The sequence below is a fragment of the Hemiscyllium ocellatum genome, chromosome 2 (assembly GCF_020745735.1).
Source record: "Hemiscyllium ocellatum isolate sHemOce1 chromosome 2, sHemOce1.pat.X.cur, whole genome shotgun sequence".
In the NCBI taxonomy this organism is placed as follows: Eukaryota; Metazoa; Chordata; class Chondrichthyes; order Orectolobiformes; family Hemiscylliidae; genus Hemiscyllium; species Hemiscyllium ocellatum.
In genome coordinates, this window is record NC_083402.1 from 133,671,972 (window position 1) to 133,692,153 (window position 20,182).

Here is a 20,182-nt window from a genome sequence, read left to right on the forward strand (position 1 = left end):
GAGGCGAAGGCGGCGGAAGAATTGTTCAATATCTCGCCGCGTGTTGAACTCATTAATCCGAGGGCGTAGGGGAACGAAGGTGAGGCCCCTGCTGAGGACTGATCTTTCATCCTCAGAGAGGGGGAGATCTGGAGGGATGGTGAAAATCCGGCAAGGCTGGGAGCTAGGACGTGGTGTGGGACTGGAGCTGGAGCTGGGGGCGGGGACAGAGATCGAAGTAGGGGCGGAGTTAGACGTGGTGACGTTGCTCGACGTGGGGGCGGGGTCATGCGTCGTGACCCTAATTGCCCAGACGCAATTTAGAGTCAACCACATTGCTGTGGGTCTGGAGTCACATGTTGGCCAGACAAGATAGAATAGCAGTTTCTTTCCCTCGAGGACATTTGCGAACCAATGAATTCAAGGTCATCATTACACTGTTAATTCCAGATAGTTGTGCTATGAACTGCAGCATTTCCGTTTACATGTTGCAAACATACTTCATGCAACAGAAAATTAATAAAACACACCAAACTAGAAAGTTGACGGCATTCGATGGCCAACATTAAAAAAACTAACAACCCGAACACGTGACTTTCATTGTACTTTCTGGATAAATGTTGTTGGTTGCCTTTTTTGTGTCCCATCTGCTCCAAAGGTGGTAATAACATCTCTCAATTGGGTAATTTTTAAAAAGTTAAATCAAAATAAAAATGCTACTATTAACCAAACCTATGACTTGGTTGCAAACTAAATCACATTTCAAAGTTTGATTATTAATTTTTAAAACAAAATCCTACTGTCCTACTTGCTGTTGCACGCCGACCGGGAAAACCAGCACCAATTGAGGCATGCACTTGCAATCTGCCATGCACCTTGTGGTTCACGATGTTTAAATACATTTCTAATTAGCAAACGCCGACAAAACACACTCCCTCCTCCAAAGGATTGCTAATTATCACAAATATATGAAGGATCTTAAAAAGCTGGTCTCACAGTTACAGTTTCAAGATCACATTTTACTTGCATAATGTATGTTGAGAATGCAGAAAAGAGAAAAAGGCTACAAGCCACGAACAAAAAAAAATTAACTGTCCATTACCAATTCGACAAAATGCTGCATGTCTGCACCCATGAAGCATATTTCTGCTGCTGCATATATCTTAGTCCCATAAGTATCATATATTCCATTCACCTGAAATAACGGTCTCGGACGTGTGCTCATACACGCCAGGAGGTCGTTTGAAAAGAAACTAGCTAGTTTGCACTTACCAGACATTGAAATGGGCTATTTACTGCAGAGAGAGAAGCTTAAAAAAAACCAACAATTGCAATCCCAAACTGCAAAGAATGTTCACTCTATCTGCTGTCTGCTGGCATGTGTACTTTTCATCACATGGGTTGCGGATTGATACTTTTGAAATAAATTTGCAATAGAAACAGAGCTTTTTTTTCTGGAACATTTATTGCGACTTGGTAACGTTTTCATTTACTTAAAACTGTTATTTGGATAAATATACATGCAATGCATTTTTATGATTATTAATTTGCAGTGTCAAGGTAGAAATGTCTTTCTCCTCGCAAGTACTTTAGAATTACCAAAATGCCTTTGCACATCACTTTGAAGTTATCTATTTGCATAGTTTATTTTTTCCGAAGAATTTCTAATTTCTACTGTTTATTGTGAAAGTTTCAACTTCAGTAAATCCTTGACCATTGTTTTGGGCATGGTCACCTGGGGGTTTGTAAAATTATAGTCCTGGTTATTTTCGCTAATGGAACAGCCATTATTCCAGCGTAGATTGCAGTTGTGCATTCGCAACCTGCAATGTGTAATTACTATCGTAGCCTATGCCAAAGGAAATATTACAATTTTTCACTGGGCAATGTCTTTACGCCTAGAACCCTCAAAGATTCTGGAGATTTGTTTTTTTTTTGGGGGGGGGAAACGAATGAAATTAGAAAGTACTCAGAAAACGTTAGACACCGTATTTAATAGACTAACTCCTCAGCATTTAATAGATCCAATGCTTAAATCATAAATCCATAACTAAACCCCACAAGGACTCTGCCCCCACAACTCTCTGGAAGGAAGTTTCAAAGAGTCTCAACCCTCAGAAGAAAATTTTCCTAATCTCAATCTTAACCTGGCTCCCCTTAATTCTGAAACCATGCTCTCTGGTCTTAAGACCCCCTCATGAGGGGAAACATCCTCTCACCATTGACTCTGTCAAACTCCTTCAGAAATCCTATATGTTTCAATGAGATCACCTCTCACTCTTCTAAACTCAAATGAATAGTGTCTCAGCTGTTTAGCCTTTGCCCTTAAGATAATCCATCAACACCAGCATTGGTCTAGTGAACCTTCTCTGAACTGCCTCCAATGAAATCTTTCCTTAAACAAGGGGATCAAAACCACTCACAGTACTCCGCAAATAATATCAACAGCACCTTGTACAGTTCCAGCACGACTTCTCCCACGAAATAAGGGCTAACATTCCATTAGCCTCTCTGATTACCAGCTGCACCTGTCTGCTAGCTTTCTGTGCTTTATGCCCAAGAACTCCCAGTATTACAGTTTTCCTCCATTTAAATTATACTCTTCTCTTGTCTTACTTTCCAAAGTGAACAAATTCACTTTTTCCCATACTATACTCCATCTGCCAACTTATTGCCCATTATCAATACCTCTCTAAACTGTTTACATTCTTCTCACAACATGCCTTTCCACTTTTTTATGTCACCTGCAAATTTGGCTACAGTACACTCACTTCCTTTTTCCAAATCACTAATGTATATACTTTAAACAATTGTGGATCCCTGTTGACACTGGGGGCGGGGGGGGGGGGGGGGGGGGAAGAGGTCACCAGCCTGGAAAAGAAACTCTTATCCTCACTCATTGTTTACTGCCCATTAGTCAATTCTCTATCCCTGCCAATATACTGCCTCCAACACAGTGAGCTCTTAACTTAGGATTTGACCTTTTGAGAGGTACCTTGTCGAATGCCTTCTGGAAGTCCAAATACCAACGCATCTACTTGATTCCGCTCAATCCACTCCAGTTGAGACTTCAAGAAAACTCTAATAAGATTGTCAGGCATGAGTTCCCTCTCACAAAGCCATGCTGAATCTGCTTGACTGAGTTATGATTTTCCAAAATGTTTATTTCTTCTTTAATAACTGAATCCAATACTTTCCCAATAGATGCCAGGCTAGTCGGACTACAGCTACCTACTTTATGTCATCTTTTTTGAATAGGGGTGTTACATTAGCAGTTTTCCAATCCTGTTACTTCACCATAATCCCAGAATTATTGGAAAATTACAAGCAATGCATCCACTATCTGAAGCTACTTCCTTTAGGATCCAAGAAGTCAGTGCATAAGAACTTATCTCCCTTTAGCCCCATTAGTTTATCTAATACTACTTCTTGAGTGATGGAGATGGTATAACTCCTTCCCCATATACTTTAGTATTACTCCTCTGCCATTTCATTGTTCCCCATAATTGTCAATACAGATTCATTTTCCAAGAGCTCTAAGTTCACTTTGACCCCTCTCTTTGTTTTACACTCATTTCTTCTATAATGCAATAGTCATGCTTCTGTACAACCTCCCACTGTACAAGAATCACGCAATACAAATAACACAGTGTTGGTGATGCTGTCACACTATAGACAACATGTTTTGATAATTCATGCTTTAGAAACAGTGGTTAGCACTGCTGACTCACAGCGCCTGAGACCCGGGTTCAATTCCCGACTCAGGCGACTGACTGTGTGGAGTTTGCACGTTCTCCCCGTGTCTGCGTGGGTTTTCTCTGGGTGCTCCAGTTTCCTCCCACAGTCCAAAGATGTGCGAGTCAGGTGAATTGGCCATGCTAAATTGCCCGTAGTGTTAGGTAAGGGGTAAATGTAGGGGTATGGGTGGGTTGCGCTTCGGCGGGTCGGTGTGGACTTGTTGGGCCGAAGGGCCTGTTTCCACACTGTAAGTAATCTAATCGAAAAAAAGAAACAACATCCCCTATTCGTCAATGCATTACAGCAACCTCACATTGACGAAATATGTGTTATAGCAGTATGACCTGTATATATTTTAAAGAGTTCTTATTGTCAGTTTTTATATTCCTTGCCAATTCACCCTCAAGGTTAATTTTCTTAGCCTTTGTGATTGTTTTAGTCCTGTGATTCCGATTTGCTAAATTCTGATTTTATCCCAATCTTCAGGGCGATCACTTACTCTAGCACCAATTCACCTAATTAGTACGTCTGAAGTAGATGATTAGATTAGATTAGATTAGACTTACAGTGTGGAAACAGGCCCTTCGGCCCAACAAGTCCACACCGACCCGCCGAAGCGCAACCCGCCCATACCCCTAACCTAACACTACGGGCAATTTAGCTTGGCCAATTCACCTGACCCGCACATCTTTGGACTGTGGGAGGAAACCGGAGCACCCGGAGGAAACCCACGCAGACACAGGGAGAACGTGCAAACTCCACACAGTCAGTCGCCTGAGTCGGGAATTGAACCCGGGTCTACAGGCGCTGTGAGGCAGCAGTGCTAACCACTGTGCCACCGTGCCGCCCACTAGCATGATATTGAGACAATGATAGCAGTTATCATAGAAACAGGAAATATTCAGTTCATTTATCTGGCGGCAACACATGAGGAACTAATATTTGTCAGCATGTAAAATTCCATTTCTTCAAAGATTGGGGTATATATATCAGATACTAGTCAGATCTTAACTTTGGTTTGTAAAACTGGACCTCTGGTAATATTGCAATGCAGAATTAAACTAGCTCCACTCAAACGTACAATCCTCTGGAATAAGACGCAAAAGTGCTACAACTAGGCAAAAATGACAATAGTTGCATGTCCTACAAGTTGTTTTGCCTGCCAATTAAACCCATACCATTCAATATATTTGAATAGATTATTGAATTCTCAAATAAAAGCAAAATACTACGAATGCAAACAAACAGAATGCTAGAGCAACTCAGCAGGTTTGGCAACATCTGTGGATAAGAAAGAGGTTTTTTTTTGAGTCTGGTATGAGTCTAAGTTTTGAAGAGGAGTCATACTGGACTTGAAGCATTACACCTGTTTCTTTCTCCACAGCTGCTGCCAGACCTGCCGAGAATCTCTAGCATCCTCAATGATTATCGAACAATGGTTTGATCTGTGTGTGGTAATTACAGACATTTGGCTCAAAAAAGTGCAGGGCTGGATATGAAATAATCCTAATTCAGGCAAGATAGAGAAGTAAAGAAAAAGACTGACAGCTTGTTCAAGGAGAATATTATAGATTCTGTTCTTTAATTTCTCCAGAACTATCTGATTTTAGCTAAAAAACAATAGAAATACTATGGCAGTGCCAAGTGTATTCAAAAAGGTCATAAACTAATGGGAAAGACATAAAAGAACTAATCTGCAAAACTACAAAAACAATAGCGTAATTATAATGAGGAACTCGAATTATTCCTTTGTAGATTGGGTGAGTAATGACATGAGGAGCAGAGGAGGAAGAGTGTCATCCTTAATTGCCCTGAAACTGAGGGTCACCCATTTCAGAAGACATTAAGAGCGAATAACATTGCTATGGACTTGGAGTCACACATCGGCCAACCCAGAAAAGATTTCTCCCAAGCAAGGACATTAGGGAACCAAACAGGATTGTTCAAACAGTTGTTGATATTTGCCATGGATACCATAATGAACACTTGCTTAAATTTAATCAGTTACCATGACATTTGAATCCATGTACCCAGAGCATCAGCCTGAATCTTTGGATTACTAGCCTAGTGACATTATCACAATATCACTATGTCTTCCCAGTGACACCCACATTCCACAACGGGATAAAAAAAAAACAGCTCTCTGAATGATGAAAGTGTATGAAGTAGTAGAAAATGATACATATCAAGGATATCAGACTGAAGAAGCAAATATGAACCAGGCACAACACAAAGTTCAGATAGTTAGTTAAAACAAAATGCCTTTTGCTTTCAGAGTATGAAACTCCTAAAAGGAAAAATAGAAGTCTTCAACAGCCATGTAAATAGTAAAAGGAGGAGCAGGGCCACAACTGGACCATAAAGAGAATTTACGCATGGAGGCTAAGGTACTGAATTAGTACTTTACATCTGCCTTTACCAAGAATGGAGGTGCTGTCAAAATCGTGAAAGGTTGAGGCACTCTGTGTGTTAAAATTTTGTAAAGAATTTATTAAAAGGGGAGAAAATTATGGAGTTCTCAGCCAGAATCTTCCAAAACTCCTGAGATACATATCTTAGGGGCAGCATGGTGGCTCAGTGGTTAGCTCTACTGTTTCACAACGCCAGGGATCCACTTTTGATTCCAGCCTCGGGCGACAGTCAGTACAGAGTTTGCACATTCTCCCAGTGTCTGCATGGGTTTTCTCCAGGTGCTCCGCTTTCCTCCCATAGTCCAAAGATGTGCAGGTTAGGGTGAATTGGCTATGCTAAATTGCCCATAGTGTTCAGGATGTGTAGGTTAGGTGCATTAGTCAGGGGAAATGTAGGGGAATGGGTCGGAGTGGGATGTTCTTCGAAGGGTTAGTGTTGGACTTGTTGGGCTAAGTGGCCAGTTTTCATACTGTAAGGATTCTATGATTTGCATGTTTGCATAGGTTTCCTCCACATTACTTTGCACAGTCCAATGACATGCTAATTAGGTGGACTGGCCATGCTAAATTGCCCAATGCCCAAGGACGTGCAGGCTAAGTGAATTTGCTATGGGGAATGTGGGGTTACGTGGATAGGGAGAGTATAGGAGGGATACTCTTTGGAGGGTCAGTGTGGATCCGATGGGACAAACAGCCAGTTTCCATGCTATAGGGAGTCTATGATTCTATGATACATGGAAGGTACCAGAGAGCTAAAGAATTGAGAATGTTATAGCCTTAGTCAAAAAATGATGCAGGAATAAATCCAGCAACCAGAGGCCAGAGACCTTGATGGTTTTGAAAACTTTTAGAGACAATAATATGGGGCATAGTTAACAGTCACTTGCAAAACTGTGTAATAATTAAGGAAAGCCAAAATCATGTTTAGCTAATATAATCAAGACTCTAAACGAGACACCAAAGAAGGTTGATGATGGTAATCATGTTGAAATGGTATAAATGTGATTTAAAAAGGATTCTGATACAAGGCATGTAGCATGCTTGTCAGCAGTGGTGAGGCCCAAAGACTAAAAGAGACAGCGCCAGTATAATTTTGGCTGAGTAACAGGAAATAAAGTGATGAAGATGGTGTGAGGATAACTTCATTCCCTGTCTATATTAACCACCTTGTTTTGGATGCCCAGGGCACAATTTCAAAATATGCAGATAGCACAAAACATGGAAGTTTGAACTATAATGAGGATACTGGCAGATGGAATGGGTAGAAATGTAGGTTAAATTTAATATACAGATATTTGAAGTGATAAGTTTCCAATAGAAGAATGAGGAAGAGTGATTTTTTTCAAAACTTCACTCACAGGATGTGGACATACAGGCTGGGTGAGCACTCATTACCAATGCTTAGTTGCTTTTAAGGAGATGGCTGTGAATTATTATCATAAATCACTGAAGTCTATTTCCAGTAGGCAGATTGACATTAGGGAGGGAATTCAAAGATTATGACCTATTGACATTGAAGGAAATGGGATTAGTGCAGTTTGTTGGTCAGCGTTTACACTGAGGTCCAAAGGGAATTATTTTCTATGCTGTGAGACTCTCTGAATTGGAATTTATTTCTAAATCGCCATGGTGAGTTACTTGTAGGGGAATTGGTAGGTGGTGGTGCTCCCATATATCTGCTGTCCTTGTCCTTCAAGATGGTAGTTCATAGATTTGCAAAGTTTTTTCAGGAGCCTTGTGAGTTTCTGCAATGCATCTCATACACACTGCTACTACCGAGTGGCGGTGGCAGAGATAGTAAATGTTTACCGATGTGGTTTGAATCGAACAGATGCCTTTGTACAGCCAAGTGGAGAGCATTCCATCACAGTCCTGACGTGTTCCTTGTAAATGGTAGGCAGGAGGCTTTGGAAAGTCAGGAGGATAGTTACTTGCTGCAAGATTCCTACCCTCTGACCTGCTTTTGTAGCCACCATATATATATTTTGGCTAGTCCAATTCAGTTTCTGGTCAACAATAATGTTCAGGAAGTTGATCACAGGGAATCCTTTGATGTTGGTGATATTGAATGTCAAAGAGTGTTAGTTAGATTCTCTCTTGTTGAAGACGGTCATTGCTTGGCACTTGTGTAATACGAATATTACTTGTCACTTTTAGGCCCAAGCCTGGATATTACTCAGATCTTGCTGCATTTGAACATGGACAACTTCAGTATCTGAGGAGTCATAAATGGTGAACATTGTGCAATCATCAGCAAACATCCCCACCTTCTGACCTTATGATAGAAGGAAGGTCATTGATGAAGCAGCTGAATATGGTTGGGCCAAGGATATTACCCTAAGAAACTCCTTCAGCGATAAATTGAGATGATTAATCTCTGCATCTCCATAATCATCTTTATTTTGGCCAGGTTTGACCCCACCAGTGGAGACTTTCCCCCAATTCCCACTGAATCTGATTTTGCTAAAATTCCTTGATGCCCCAATCAATCAAATGCGATCTTGATGTCAAGGGCAGTCATTCTCACCTCATTTCTGGCATTCCATGTTTGGAACAAAGCTGTAATTGAGATCAAGAGCGGAGTGGCCATGGCGCAACCTAAACTAAGGTCCAGAAGAAGGTTATTGCTATTGACGTGCCGCTCGATAGCGCTGTCGATGATACCATTGTTTTATTGATGACTGAGAGTAGATTGATGGGGTGATGATTGGCTGAATTGAATTGGTCCTGCTTGTTGTGTATTAGGACATGCATTGAGCAATTTCCCACATGGTCAGGAATATTGGATACAGTGCAAAGGCTGCACAAGCAGAGGGGGACCGCGGGGGGCGGGGGGGGGGGGGGGGGGGGGGGGGGGGGGAAGGGGGGAGGGTAGTGGGGAGGAGGGGGAGCTATGTTTCCAAAAATCAGTTAAGGTGGCAAAACAGGTTGAGAAAGAAGTTTTTAAGGCATATGGAATCCTGGCTTTATCTCAAACTTCTCCAAATAAAGCACCTTTTACTTTTTGCCCCAGATCATGCACTTAGTAATTCTGTTAGTATTGCAGGATGTAGTTACACCAGATTAGAAATTATTCAAAGAATCCCTACAGTGTGGAAACAGGCCATTTGGCCCAACAAGTCCACACCGACCCTCCAAAGAGTATCCCAACCAGGCTTATTCGCCTACCCCTATTATCTATATTTCCTCTGTGTCATGTACCTAATCTACACATCCCTGAACAATGGGCAATTTAGCATGGCCAATTCACCTAACCTGCACATCTTTGAACTGAAGGGGGAAAACCGGGCACCCAGAGACACACAGTCACAGGGAGAATGTGCAAACTTCACACAGACAGTTGCCTGAAGCTGGAATCAAACTCAGGATCCTGGCACTGTAAGACAGCAGTCCTAACCACTGAGCCATCATGCCAATTATTGTTAACATTGAGGCAGTGAATGACAGTATTTTTATCTTCAACCTTCAAAATCTAGCTGCAAAGTTTCTTCTGGAATTTTATTTTGATCATTTGAATTTCAAATTTTGGCTCTTGTTTTAAAAATCACTCCAGCTTGTCTTCAGCCTATACTTACCCATTTACTTAACTGTAGTAGTGTTCCCTCAAAGAAGATTTGCAGTAGCACTGTCAAAATTTCCAATGGACATTCAAAGTTTTAATACAGGCATGATTGCGTAACAAAACTGGCTTGGTTGCAATCCAAACAATGTACCAGAGATATTGTTCCAATAACAGCAGTGGTTGAGGTGGAAAAGATGTGCATTGTCTTAGCATGCTTGTCTTCATTGCTCAGACCTGTGTGTGTTGGAATTGAGGTTGTATAGGACATTGGTGAGGCCACCTCTGCAGTACTGATCATCCAGTTATACAAAAGATATCACTAAACTGGAAAGGGTTCAGAAAAGATTTACCAGAATGTTGCTGGGAATGGAGGGTTTGAATTATAACCAGGATAACCAGGATAGGTTGGTACTTTTTTTTCCCACTGAAGCGTAGGAGTTTGAGGGTTGACCGTGTAGAGGTTTATAAAATCATGAGGGGCATAGATAAGATGAATAGCAAAAGTCTTTTCCCTATGGTGGAGGATTTAAAAACTCAGGGCATGTTTTTAAGGTTAGAGGAAAAAGATTTAAAAGAGAAATGAAGGGCAACTTTTTCAGACAAAGAGGGTTTCATGTGGAAGGAACTGCCAGAGGAAATGGTGGATGCAGGTACAATCATAAAATTTAAAAGACATTTGGATGAGTATATGAATAGGTAATGCTCGGATGGACATGGACCAAACACAGGCAAGTGGGACTAGTTTAGTTTGGGAACATGGACTAGTTGGACTGAAGGGTCTGTTTCCATACTGTATGACTCTGTGACTTTAAGAGTGATAGCCCTTGAAACCAGAAGTATTTGATTAACTTTGGCAATTGGCAGTGGGAATCAGGAGGCAAAGCTCTCCAATAGTTGAAGTCAAATCTAGAACAAAGGAAAGTGAGTGCGACTACTGGAGGCAAACCATCTCAGCCCTAAGTAATCACTGCAGGAGTGCTTCTGGTTAGCATCCTGTGCCCAGTCACCTTCACCTGCTTCAATGACTCTCCCGCCAGAAAGATTAATAGTGGGAAGGAAGCTCAACACCATTCAAGTCAAGGCAGGACAGTTATTTGACACCTATTCACCGCCTATAGCATTCATCTATCCACCAATGACATGCTGTATGTATTGTATACCATTTAGAAGACGCACTGCAGTTATTTGCCACCCTTTTTCAAATTACATAAAAAAATACAAAGGCAGCAGTTTCATTTTAACATTAGCACCTGCAAATATCTTGGCAATGTATCACCATTGTTTTATCAATGTCTGTCAAAATCCTGGATCTCCCTCCCTAAAAGGCTGGGAGTGTGTTTCACCTTAAGGGCAGGATTGCAGAAATTCAAAAAGGTGATTCTGCACTACCTTTTAATTACAATAAATTTTGGGCTGACCAGCAATATTCAGGTCCCATGAATGAATAATAAAAGAAAGTGTATAGAGGTAAGATAACAATTTGAGATTAAGTAGACCAACTGTGCTGAAATGTGGCAAAAAAATGTACCAAATGTTATATCTCCTTCCACAGAAACCCGATTGGCTGCCCTTCACAAGCTAAACATTGCAAAAATAATTTGCATCTTTAACAAAAACAACACCTGAATATACTGAATAGACATACAGTATACAGATATTGGGCTAGGAAGGGCTTATCTTGATTAAAAAAATATCTTGAATATACAAATTCTTCCAGAAAACATGCACATGCAAGATCCATTTTCCAATTATAGATTTTAGCAACAACGCTTCCAACCATTTTTTTTTCACAAACTAATTGTATCTCCACAAGAGTTGCACATAATTCCAGCACTACCCACACGAAGAAGCACAATTTGACAATGGTCTGAAATGTAGGAGACACAATTAGTCTCTTTCTTATACTGCACTCAATGCTTGCTAACAATTTCAAATTCTGAATATCCATTTAATTGCTACCTAAAAACAAGTCACGTACCTAAAAGGAAACCTACTGATATTATCTCTAGTAACTGAAGTCTCAACAGTTAACTGTTAGATCATAATATTCATAAGTTTTATTTATACAAAACAATAGGTGATCCATATCATTACGGGAAAGACAAACAGAAAAATGAAAAAAAATTACCTGCTGGTTTTCGACCCCGAATTCTCTTTGTTTTCTTTCGGCTTTGAATTTGCTGGTTCGCAATTAAAGTTGGCTCTGATTCTTTTTCATTATGGAACCCAGGCAAATTTACTGTGTTCCCAAACTCCACAAGTTTCTCAGGAGTCATATCTCGCTCGGTGAAAAGCGGCTTATCACTTCTGTTTTCATTATCCTTAGCATACAAATCTTGTAATTCATCTTGCAATTCAACTCTGTCAGACTTGCCTACAGATTTTTTTCTTGATCCCCCCTGTTTTTTCCTTTGTTTTTTTAGTTTGGGAGATGACGAGGGCTCAGTGTGTGATAAGGATAAATTTTCTATTTCTTGTTTTTCTCTCTCTGAATTAAAAACAGTTTTATTATTTCTTAATTGACGTGTAGCTCTTCTCCCAGATCCTTTTGGTTGATTTTGATTTTTTGATTGCTTATTTTCATTTTTAAATTGTTTTTCATCATTTTTCTTTTTCAATTGAATGACTATTTTTCTTTTTTGTTCGGTCTTCTGCAATCTCTGTTTCTTTTTTGTTTTACTTGCAGGCAAGGCAGACTTCTCCTCCTGTTCAGCTGGGTCCTGGTTTATAGCTTTTTTCGGTATTGTAATCCATGATTCAATGCAGAAGCTCTCCTCTTCCAATTCAAACTCAAATTCACGGATACATGCTGTATCTGTGTGATTATCTTTCTTTGGTTGTGGTAATTCAGAAACAGCTGGCCTGTAAAGAATATATTTTTGAAAAATTATCAATTTCTACTCTAGTGTAAGGAATATTGTTTGGCATAATGACATAATCACGTGTATAACAGTGGTCAGTAATATTAACAATATGATAAATGCTCTGTTACCATTTTCAAATGACTGAGGGAGGATATTTTTATATTGGGTATTTTTATATTAGGTATTTAAAAGTGTCTATTGCCAACCTTCTTAATTTGTTACATTCACCCGAGCCAATTGGGACAGTCAGAAAAGTTGCGATGATTGCTACAGTCAACCATCTCACCTCCAGTACATCTGCCACAGGTGTTCCTCAGGGTGATGCCCTAGGCTAACTATTCCTTGCTGCTTCATCAATAATCTTTCCTCCATCATAAATGCAGAAGTGGGAATGCACTGAAGATTGTAGTGTTCAATGACTCTTGAAATACTGAAGCACTCTGGATTTCATACACAGTAAGATATGGACAACATTCAGGTTTCAGCTAGTAAGGAGCAAGTAACATGCGTATCACACGTACCAGGAAATGACTGTCGCCAACAAAAGGGAATTTAACCATCTTCTCTCCATATTCAACTGCATGACCATCCCCACTATCAAGATGCTGAGGCTTACTATTAACCAGAAACCTAACTGGTTAAGCCACAGAAATTACAAAAAGTTGCATCTATAGGTGAAGGTTGGATTGCTGAAGAATAAGATGCATTATTTTTAAAATAAACATTTTTTTCTTTGTTTCCCCCAATACCAATGAAGAAATTGTTGATACTTCTGTTACTTCAGTTTCAGTTGAGATAAATCTCCATGACATTTTTTAAACTCAGAGCATGTTAAAATATTTTTTATAAGCTGATTTTTTTAAAAAAATACACTTCACAGGGTCTTCTGTGACTTCTTCATTCTAATATCATTTAGCTGTTCAATGTAGAAAAAGTTCCAAAACTCATCAAATGAAAAATGGCTGTAGACTTAAAAATTGAAACTGTTCTAGCTTGAAAAGTCAACACAAGTTGTAAGCCATTAATTTCAGATTATAAACATGGCTGCATGTTATTAAACTAATTATTTATTATTAGATCATACGGTAAATATTTAAAGTATATTAAAAACATTGGTTAAAGAAGGTACCAGACTCACTTTATCCCAAAGGTATTAAGAAACTGTGATACTTGTCCATTCTTCCGTTTTCCAATTAATGAGGTGGATAAGACACCACTGTCAGCTGCACAATTCCTTTGTTTATTCGTCTCACATTTGCTGTTCAAAATCGCAGGGGTTTCATTTGCATTCAAGGTTTGTCTGCAAAATAGTTCCAGTCACCTTCTGACAATGCATTCCAGATCATAACAAGTAACTTGTAACAAAAATCTTACCTTTCCACTAGCTCTTTTCACACCTGCTATAGGAAGAAATCATTAAATTGGAGAGAGTTCAAAAAATTTACCAGGGTGTTGCCATGACTGGAGAGTTCAAGTTATAAAGACAGGCTGGGATTTTTTTTCCACTGGAGGATAGGACGTTGAAGAGTGATCTTGCAGAGGTTTATAAAATCATAAGGGATATAGCTAAAGTGAATAGCAAAATTCTTTCCCCTTTTGTTTGGGGGGGGCATATTTTTCAGGTGAGAGGGGAAAGATTTAAAAGGGACCTGAGGGGAAATGTTTTCACAGAGAGGGTGGTTTATATGTGAGTGAACTGCCAGAAGAAAAGGTAGTTGTCGGCACAGTGAAAGCATGTAAAAGATATTTGGACAGGTATATGAATAGGAAAGATTTACAGGTATAGGGATCAAACGCAAGTAAGTGGAACAAGTTTAGTTTGGGAAATTAGTCGACATTGAGGTGGAGCAAAGTGTCTTTTTCCATGCTATATGACCATATGATTCAATAACAGTATTATGAATCTGTATCTTTATAATTTCCAGTATTTGCATTAAATCTCCCCATAAGGATCTTTAGAGTCGTAGAGGTGTACAGAACAGAAACAGACCCTTTTGTCCAACTCACCCATGCCAACCAGATATCCTAACCTAATCTAGTACTTGGCCCATATCCCTCTAAACCCTTCCTATTCAGATATCCATTCAGATGCCTTTTAAATGTTGAAATTGTACCAGCCTCCACCACTTCCTCTGGCAGCTCATTCCACACACACACACACACACCACCCTCTGCGTGAAAAAGTTGCCCCTTAGGTCTCTTTCATATCTTTCCCCTCTCACCTTAAACCTATGCCCTCTCGTTCTGGACTCTCCCACCCCAGGGAAAAGACCCTCATGATTATATAAACTTCTATAAGGTCACAATATTCCAAAAGTGGCCTAACCAATGCCCCGTTCAGCTGCAACATGACATCCCAACACCTGTACTCAATGATCTTACCAATTAAAGAAAGCATACCAAACACCTTCTTCACTATCCTAACAACCTGTGACTCCACTTTCAAGGAGCTTTGAAACTGCACTCCAAGGTCCCCTTTGTTCAGCAACGCTCCCCAGTACCTTAACATGAAGTGTACAAGTCCTGCCCAGATTTCCTTTTCCAAAATGCAGCCCCTCACATTAATCTAAATTAAACCCCATCTTCCACTCCTCAGCCCACTGACGGGCCCATCTGGTCAAGATCCCACTGAACTCTGAGGTAACCGTCTTTGCTGTCCACTACATGTCCAACTTTAGTGTCATCTGCAAACTTACTAACTATACCTCCTATGTTCACATCCAAAACGTTTATATAAATTACAAAAGACACTGAACCCAGCACCAATCCATGTGGCACACCACTGGTCACAGGTCTCCAGTCTGAAAAGCAACATTCCACCACCACCACCCTGTCTTCTACTTTTGAGCTGGTTCTGTATCCACATGGCTAGTTCTCCCTGTATTCCATGAGATCTAAACTCGCTAACCAATCTCCCATGGGGAACCTTGTCGAACGTCTTATTGAAGGCCATATAGATCACAGCCGCCGCTCTGCCCTCATAAATCCTTTTTGTTACTTCCCCAAAAAACTCAGTCAAGTTTGTGAGACATGATTTCCCACACACAAATCTATGCTGACTATGAATTGGCCATGCTAAATTGCCCGTAGTGTTAGGTAAGGGGTAATGTAGGGGTATGGGTGGGTTTCGCTTCGGCGGGTTGGTGTGGACTTGTTGGGCCGAAGGGCCTGTTTCCACACTGTAAGTCTAATCTAATCTAATGTAATCTAATCTAATCTTGCTCATCACCGATCTATAGTTCCTGGCTGTCCTTACCAGCTTTATGAATAGTGGCACCACGTTACCCAACCTCCAGTTTTCCGGCACCTCATCTGTGACTACAAATATCTCAGAAAGGGCCCCAGCAATCACTTCCCTAGCATCCCACAAAGTTCTAGGGTACACCTGATCAGGACCTAGGAATTTATCCACCTTTATGTATTTCAAGACATCCAGTACCACCTCCTCTGTAATATGGACATTTTTCAAGAGGTCGCCATCCATTTCACCACATCCCATGTTCCTTATCTTCCATGTCCTTCGCATCAGTAAACACTGATGCAAAATTCACATTTAGTATCTCCCCCATCTCCTGCAGCTCCACACATAGGGTGACTTGACGATCTTTGAGGAGCCCTATTCTATCCCTCATTATCCTTGAGTCCTTGATGCATTGATAAAATCCCTTTAGATTCTCCTTAACTTTATTTGCCAAAGTTTAGCAGACTGTATAAAACAATGGAAGCATCATGCTACAAACACAGTTAAATGATTCGCCAACCAATGGATCAAAGCTGCGCAGTCCTGCCACATCCAGTTATGAATGGTGATGGATAATTACAATTAAGCACTGAATGCAAGGTATTTGGTAGCAAACAAATTACAATGATATTAACCATTAATTTGCTGGGCAAAAATCTGGCAAACAAATTTCAATGTAGGCAACTATGTGATCATCCATGTTAAATCTAAAAAGGTCAGATCAAAGTACTTTTAAATGGTGAGAAGTTAGAAACAGTGGACATCCAAACAGACTTGGGATTTTAACTACATAGATTATTAAAATTTCATGGAGACATGCAGATTATTAAAATGATTAAAAGAATGCTGGAATATATATCAAGAGGACTACAAGAAAGGGGGTGGAAGCCATTCAAAAGATACACAAAGTCCTGATTAGACCATATCTGGAATAGGGAACAATTCAAAACACCAAACATTGAGAAGGGTATATTGGCGTTGGAAGTAATCCAGAATTATCCGGGACTCCAAGGATTAAATTACAAAGAATGATTGTACAAATTTGGTTTGTATTTCCCTGTGTACAAGAGTAAAGGATGATCTTCTTAAAATTTTCATGCTGTTGATAGGAGCTGATAAGTCAGACATAGAAAAACTAACTTCACTGGTTGAAGAGTCCAGGACCATCATCTGTCAATTAAACTAGATCTTTGAAAAGTGAAGAAACATTTCAATATGCAGAGAGAAGAAGAAATTTGGAACTTTCCTATGCAAGTAGCAATTGATATAACATTAGTTTTTAATTTTAAATCTGAAATCGCCTGTTTTTTATTACCTAACTGTAAGAGAAATGTGGTTAAAGTGGATCAATCAATATCTTACCAAATGGTAGAATAAGCACAAGAGGCACAACTAGCCTATTCTCCCTATGAAAACAAGGATGAGGAAAATTAACATTAAAGCCTCATCAGACTGGAATCTAGTTTGAGGGCCAAGTGAACAAGACTTGGCGCAAAGTAAAATACCATGAAACAGAGTTTTGACTGAGCATCGCTATGCAAGTTAAAGTCTAAAGGCTGGCCAGGCAAATATTGGAAAAGTCAAGAAAGCAGATAACAAACAAAAACAAAGACCTCCTGGCACTACTTACAAAGTACTCGGCTACCTCACCACTTTCTTGGCTTACAGATTTTTTGTTGTGGAACATTTGGCCTGTCAAAAAGAGAAAGCTAGGTGCTAAACCACAACCACGACCAAATTGTGTACTTAGAAGGACTAAAGCAAGCCTGAGAAAAGTCAGCAGTGTAAAAGTATTTGTTTCTGAGTTTGTCAGTTGGCCTTATGTTCATACACAGGAGCAATTTTAGGACAGAGAATGCTTTGTATTTTGCCATTTAAGCAATTCTGAATCATGCAGGATTTGAAGATGCTGTTAAACTCTAATACTGATTTTATGGTATAATAAATTATATATTAATAAATTATACATAATCTATTTCTTAACAAAAGGTATGATTATGGGCCAAATTTTCTACAGAAAATGAGTCTATGAAGTTCAAGATAAAAATAAGTTCAGTGGAGATAATATGGCACTTCCTCAAATTCTGCCATGGGCTGCAATAGAGTCATAGAGATGTACAGCACGGAAACAGACCCTTTGGTCCAACTTGTCCCTGCTGACCAGATATCCTATCCTGATCTAACCCCATTTGCCAGTACCTGGCCCATATCCCTCTAAACCCTTCCTATTCAAATACCCATTCAGATGCCTTTTAAATGTTGTAATTGTACTAGCCTCCACCACTTCCTCTGGCAGTTCATTCCATACATGTATCACCGTCTATGTGAAAAAGTTGCCCCTTAGGTCTCTTTTATATCTTCCCCTCTCACGCTAAACCTATGCCCTCTAGTTCCCCATCCCAGGGAAAAGACTGTCTCTTTATTCGAACCATGCCCCTCATGATTTTATAAACCTCTGTAAAGGTCACCCTCAGCCTCCGACGCTCCAGGGAAAACAGCCCCAGCCTATTCAACTTCTCCCTATAACTCAAATCCTCCAACCCTGGCTATATCCTTGTAAATCCTGGAACCTTTCATGTTTCACAACATCCTTCCAATAGGAAGGAGACCAGAATTGCACACAGCATTCCAAAAGTGGCCTAACCGATGTCCTGTACAGGCGCAACATGACCTCTCAACTCCTGTACTAAATACTCTGACCAATAAAAGAAAGTATACCAAACACGTTCTTCACTATCCTATCAATCTGCGACTCTACTTTCAAGGAGCAATGAACCTGCACACCTTTGTTCAGCAACATCCCTTAGGACCTCACCATTAAATGTATAAGTCCTGCTAAGATTTGCTTTCCCAAAACGCAGCATCTCGCATTTATCTGAATTAAACTCTATCTGCCACTTCTCAGCCCATTGACCCATCTAATCAAGATCCCACAGTAACCTTCTTCACTACACCTCTAATTTTGGTGTCATCTGCAAACATACTAACTATATCTCTTATGCTCATATCCTCATCATTTATATAAATAACAAAAAGTAGCAGAGACAGCACAAATCCTTGTGGTACCCCACTGGTCACAGGCCTCCAGTCTGAAAAACAACCCTCCACCACCACCCTCTGTCTTCCACCTTCGAGCCAGTTCTGTATCCACGAGATCTAACCTTGCTAACGAGTCTCTCATGGGGAACCTTGGTAAACACCTTACTAAAATCCATACAGATCACGTCGACCGCTCTGCCCTCTTCAATCGTCTTTGTTACTTCTTCAAAAAACTCAATCAAGCTTGTGAGACGTGACTTCCCATGCACAAATCATGTTGACTATCTCCAATTAGTCCTTGCCTATAATAGTACAATAGGTGAGCTGTTGCATAACACCTCACAGGCATTATTGCTTCTCTGTTCAATTTTATAAAGACAACTGATTTAACACACAAATAAAATCTTTTGAAATTATGTAAGATGCGATGAAATCCTACTTCTACGCAATAAAAATTCTTTAAGTTAAAAGAAATGTATCTATTGGCTTGGCTGGCTGTCTATAGAGCCCACATTTTTTAAAAGTATAAAGGTTTAGTTTCAGTTTATAGAAAACATAACCTTGCTAAAGAAGCTGTCTGTTGTGATCAGCACAAATAAGGAGTATTAGGAAAGAGATGAAAATGTGTTGCTGGAAAAGCGCAGCAGGTCAGGCAGCATCCAAGCCCTTCTTCAGGAATGAGGAAAGTGTGTCCACCAGGCTAAGATAAAAGGTAGGGAGGAGGGACTTGGGGGAGGGGCGTTGGAGATGCAATAGGAGGTCAAGGTGAGGGTGATAGGCCGGAGTGGGGTGGGGGCGGAGAGATCAGGAAGAAGATTGCAGGTTGGGAATGAGTTCGAGGGATTTGACTGAGACAAGGTGGGGGGTGGGGAAATGAGGAAACTGGAGAAATCTGAGTTCATCCCTTGTGGTTAGAGGGTTCCTAGGCGGAAGATGAGGCGCTCTTCCTCCAACCGTCATGTTGCTATGGTCTGGCGATGGAGGAGTCCAAGGACTTGCATGTCCTTGGTGGAGTGGGAGGGGGGAGTTGAAGTGTTCAGCCACTGGGTGGTTGGGTTGGTTGGGTCCGGGTGTCCCAGAGGTGTTCTCTGAAACGTTCTGCAACTAGGCGGCCTGTCTCCTCAATATAGAGGAGGCCACATTGGGTGCAGCGGATGCAATAGATGATGTGTGTGGAGGTGCAGGTGAATTTGTGGCGGATATGGAAGTATCCCTCGGGGCCTTGGAGGGAAGTAAGCGGGAAGGTGTGGGCGCAAGTTTTGCATTTATTGCGGTTGCAGGGGAAGATGCCTGACGAGGGAGTCATGGAGGGAGTGGTCTTTTCGGAATGCTTATAGGGGAGGGAAGG

General features: G+C 40.5%; 1 protein-coding gene across 6 annotated transcripts in view; it reads right to left on the minus strand.

The window, feature by feature from the left end:
• Window positions 1-20,182, minus strand: part of LOC132825082 (uncharacterized) — a 102,057-nt gene that overhangs the window by 35,013 nt on the left and 46,862 nt on the right. For all 6 annotated transcript variants that reach the window (XM_060840088.1, XM_060840082.1, XM_060840096.1 and 3 more), the window contains 2 exons: window positions 13,693-13,854; window positions 11,819-12,552 (listed from right to left, as the gene is read on the minus strand). In XM_060840088.1, coding sequence (XP_060696071.1) covers window positions 11,819-12,552; window positions 13,693-13,854 — 896 coding nt within the window. The remainder of the gene's footprint in view (window positions 1-11,818; window positions 12,553-13,692; window positions 13,855-20,182) is intronic.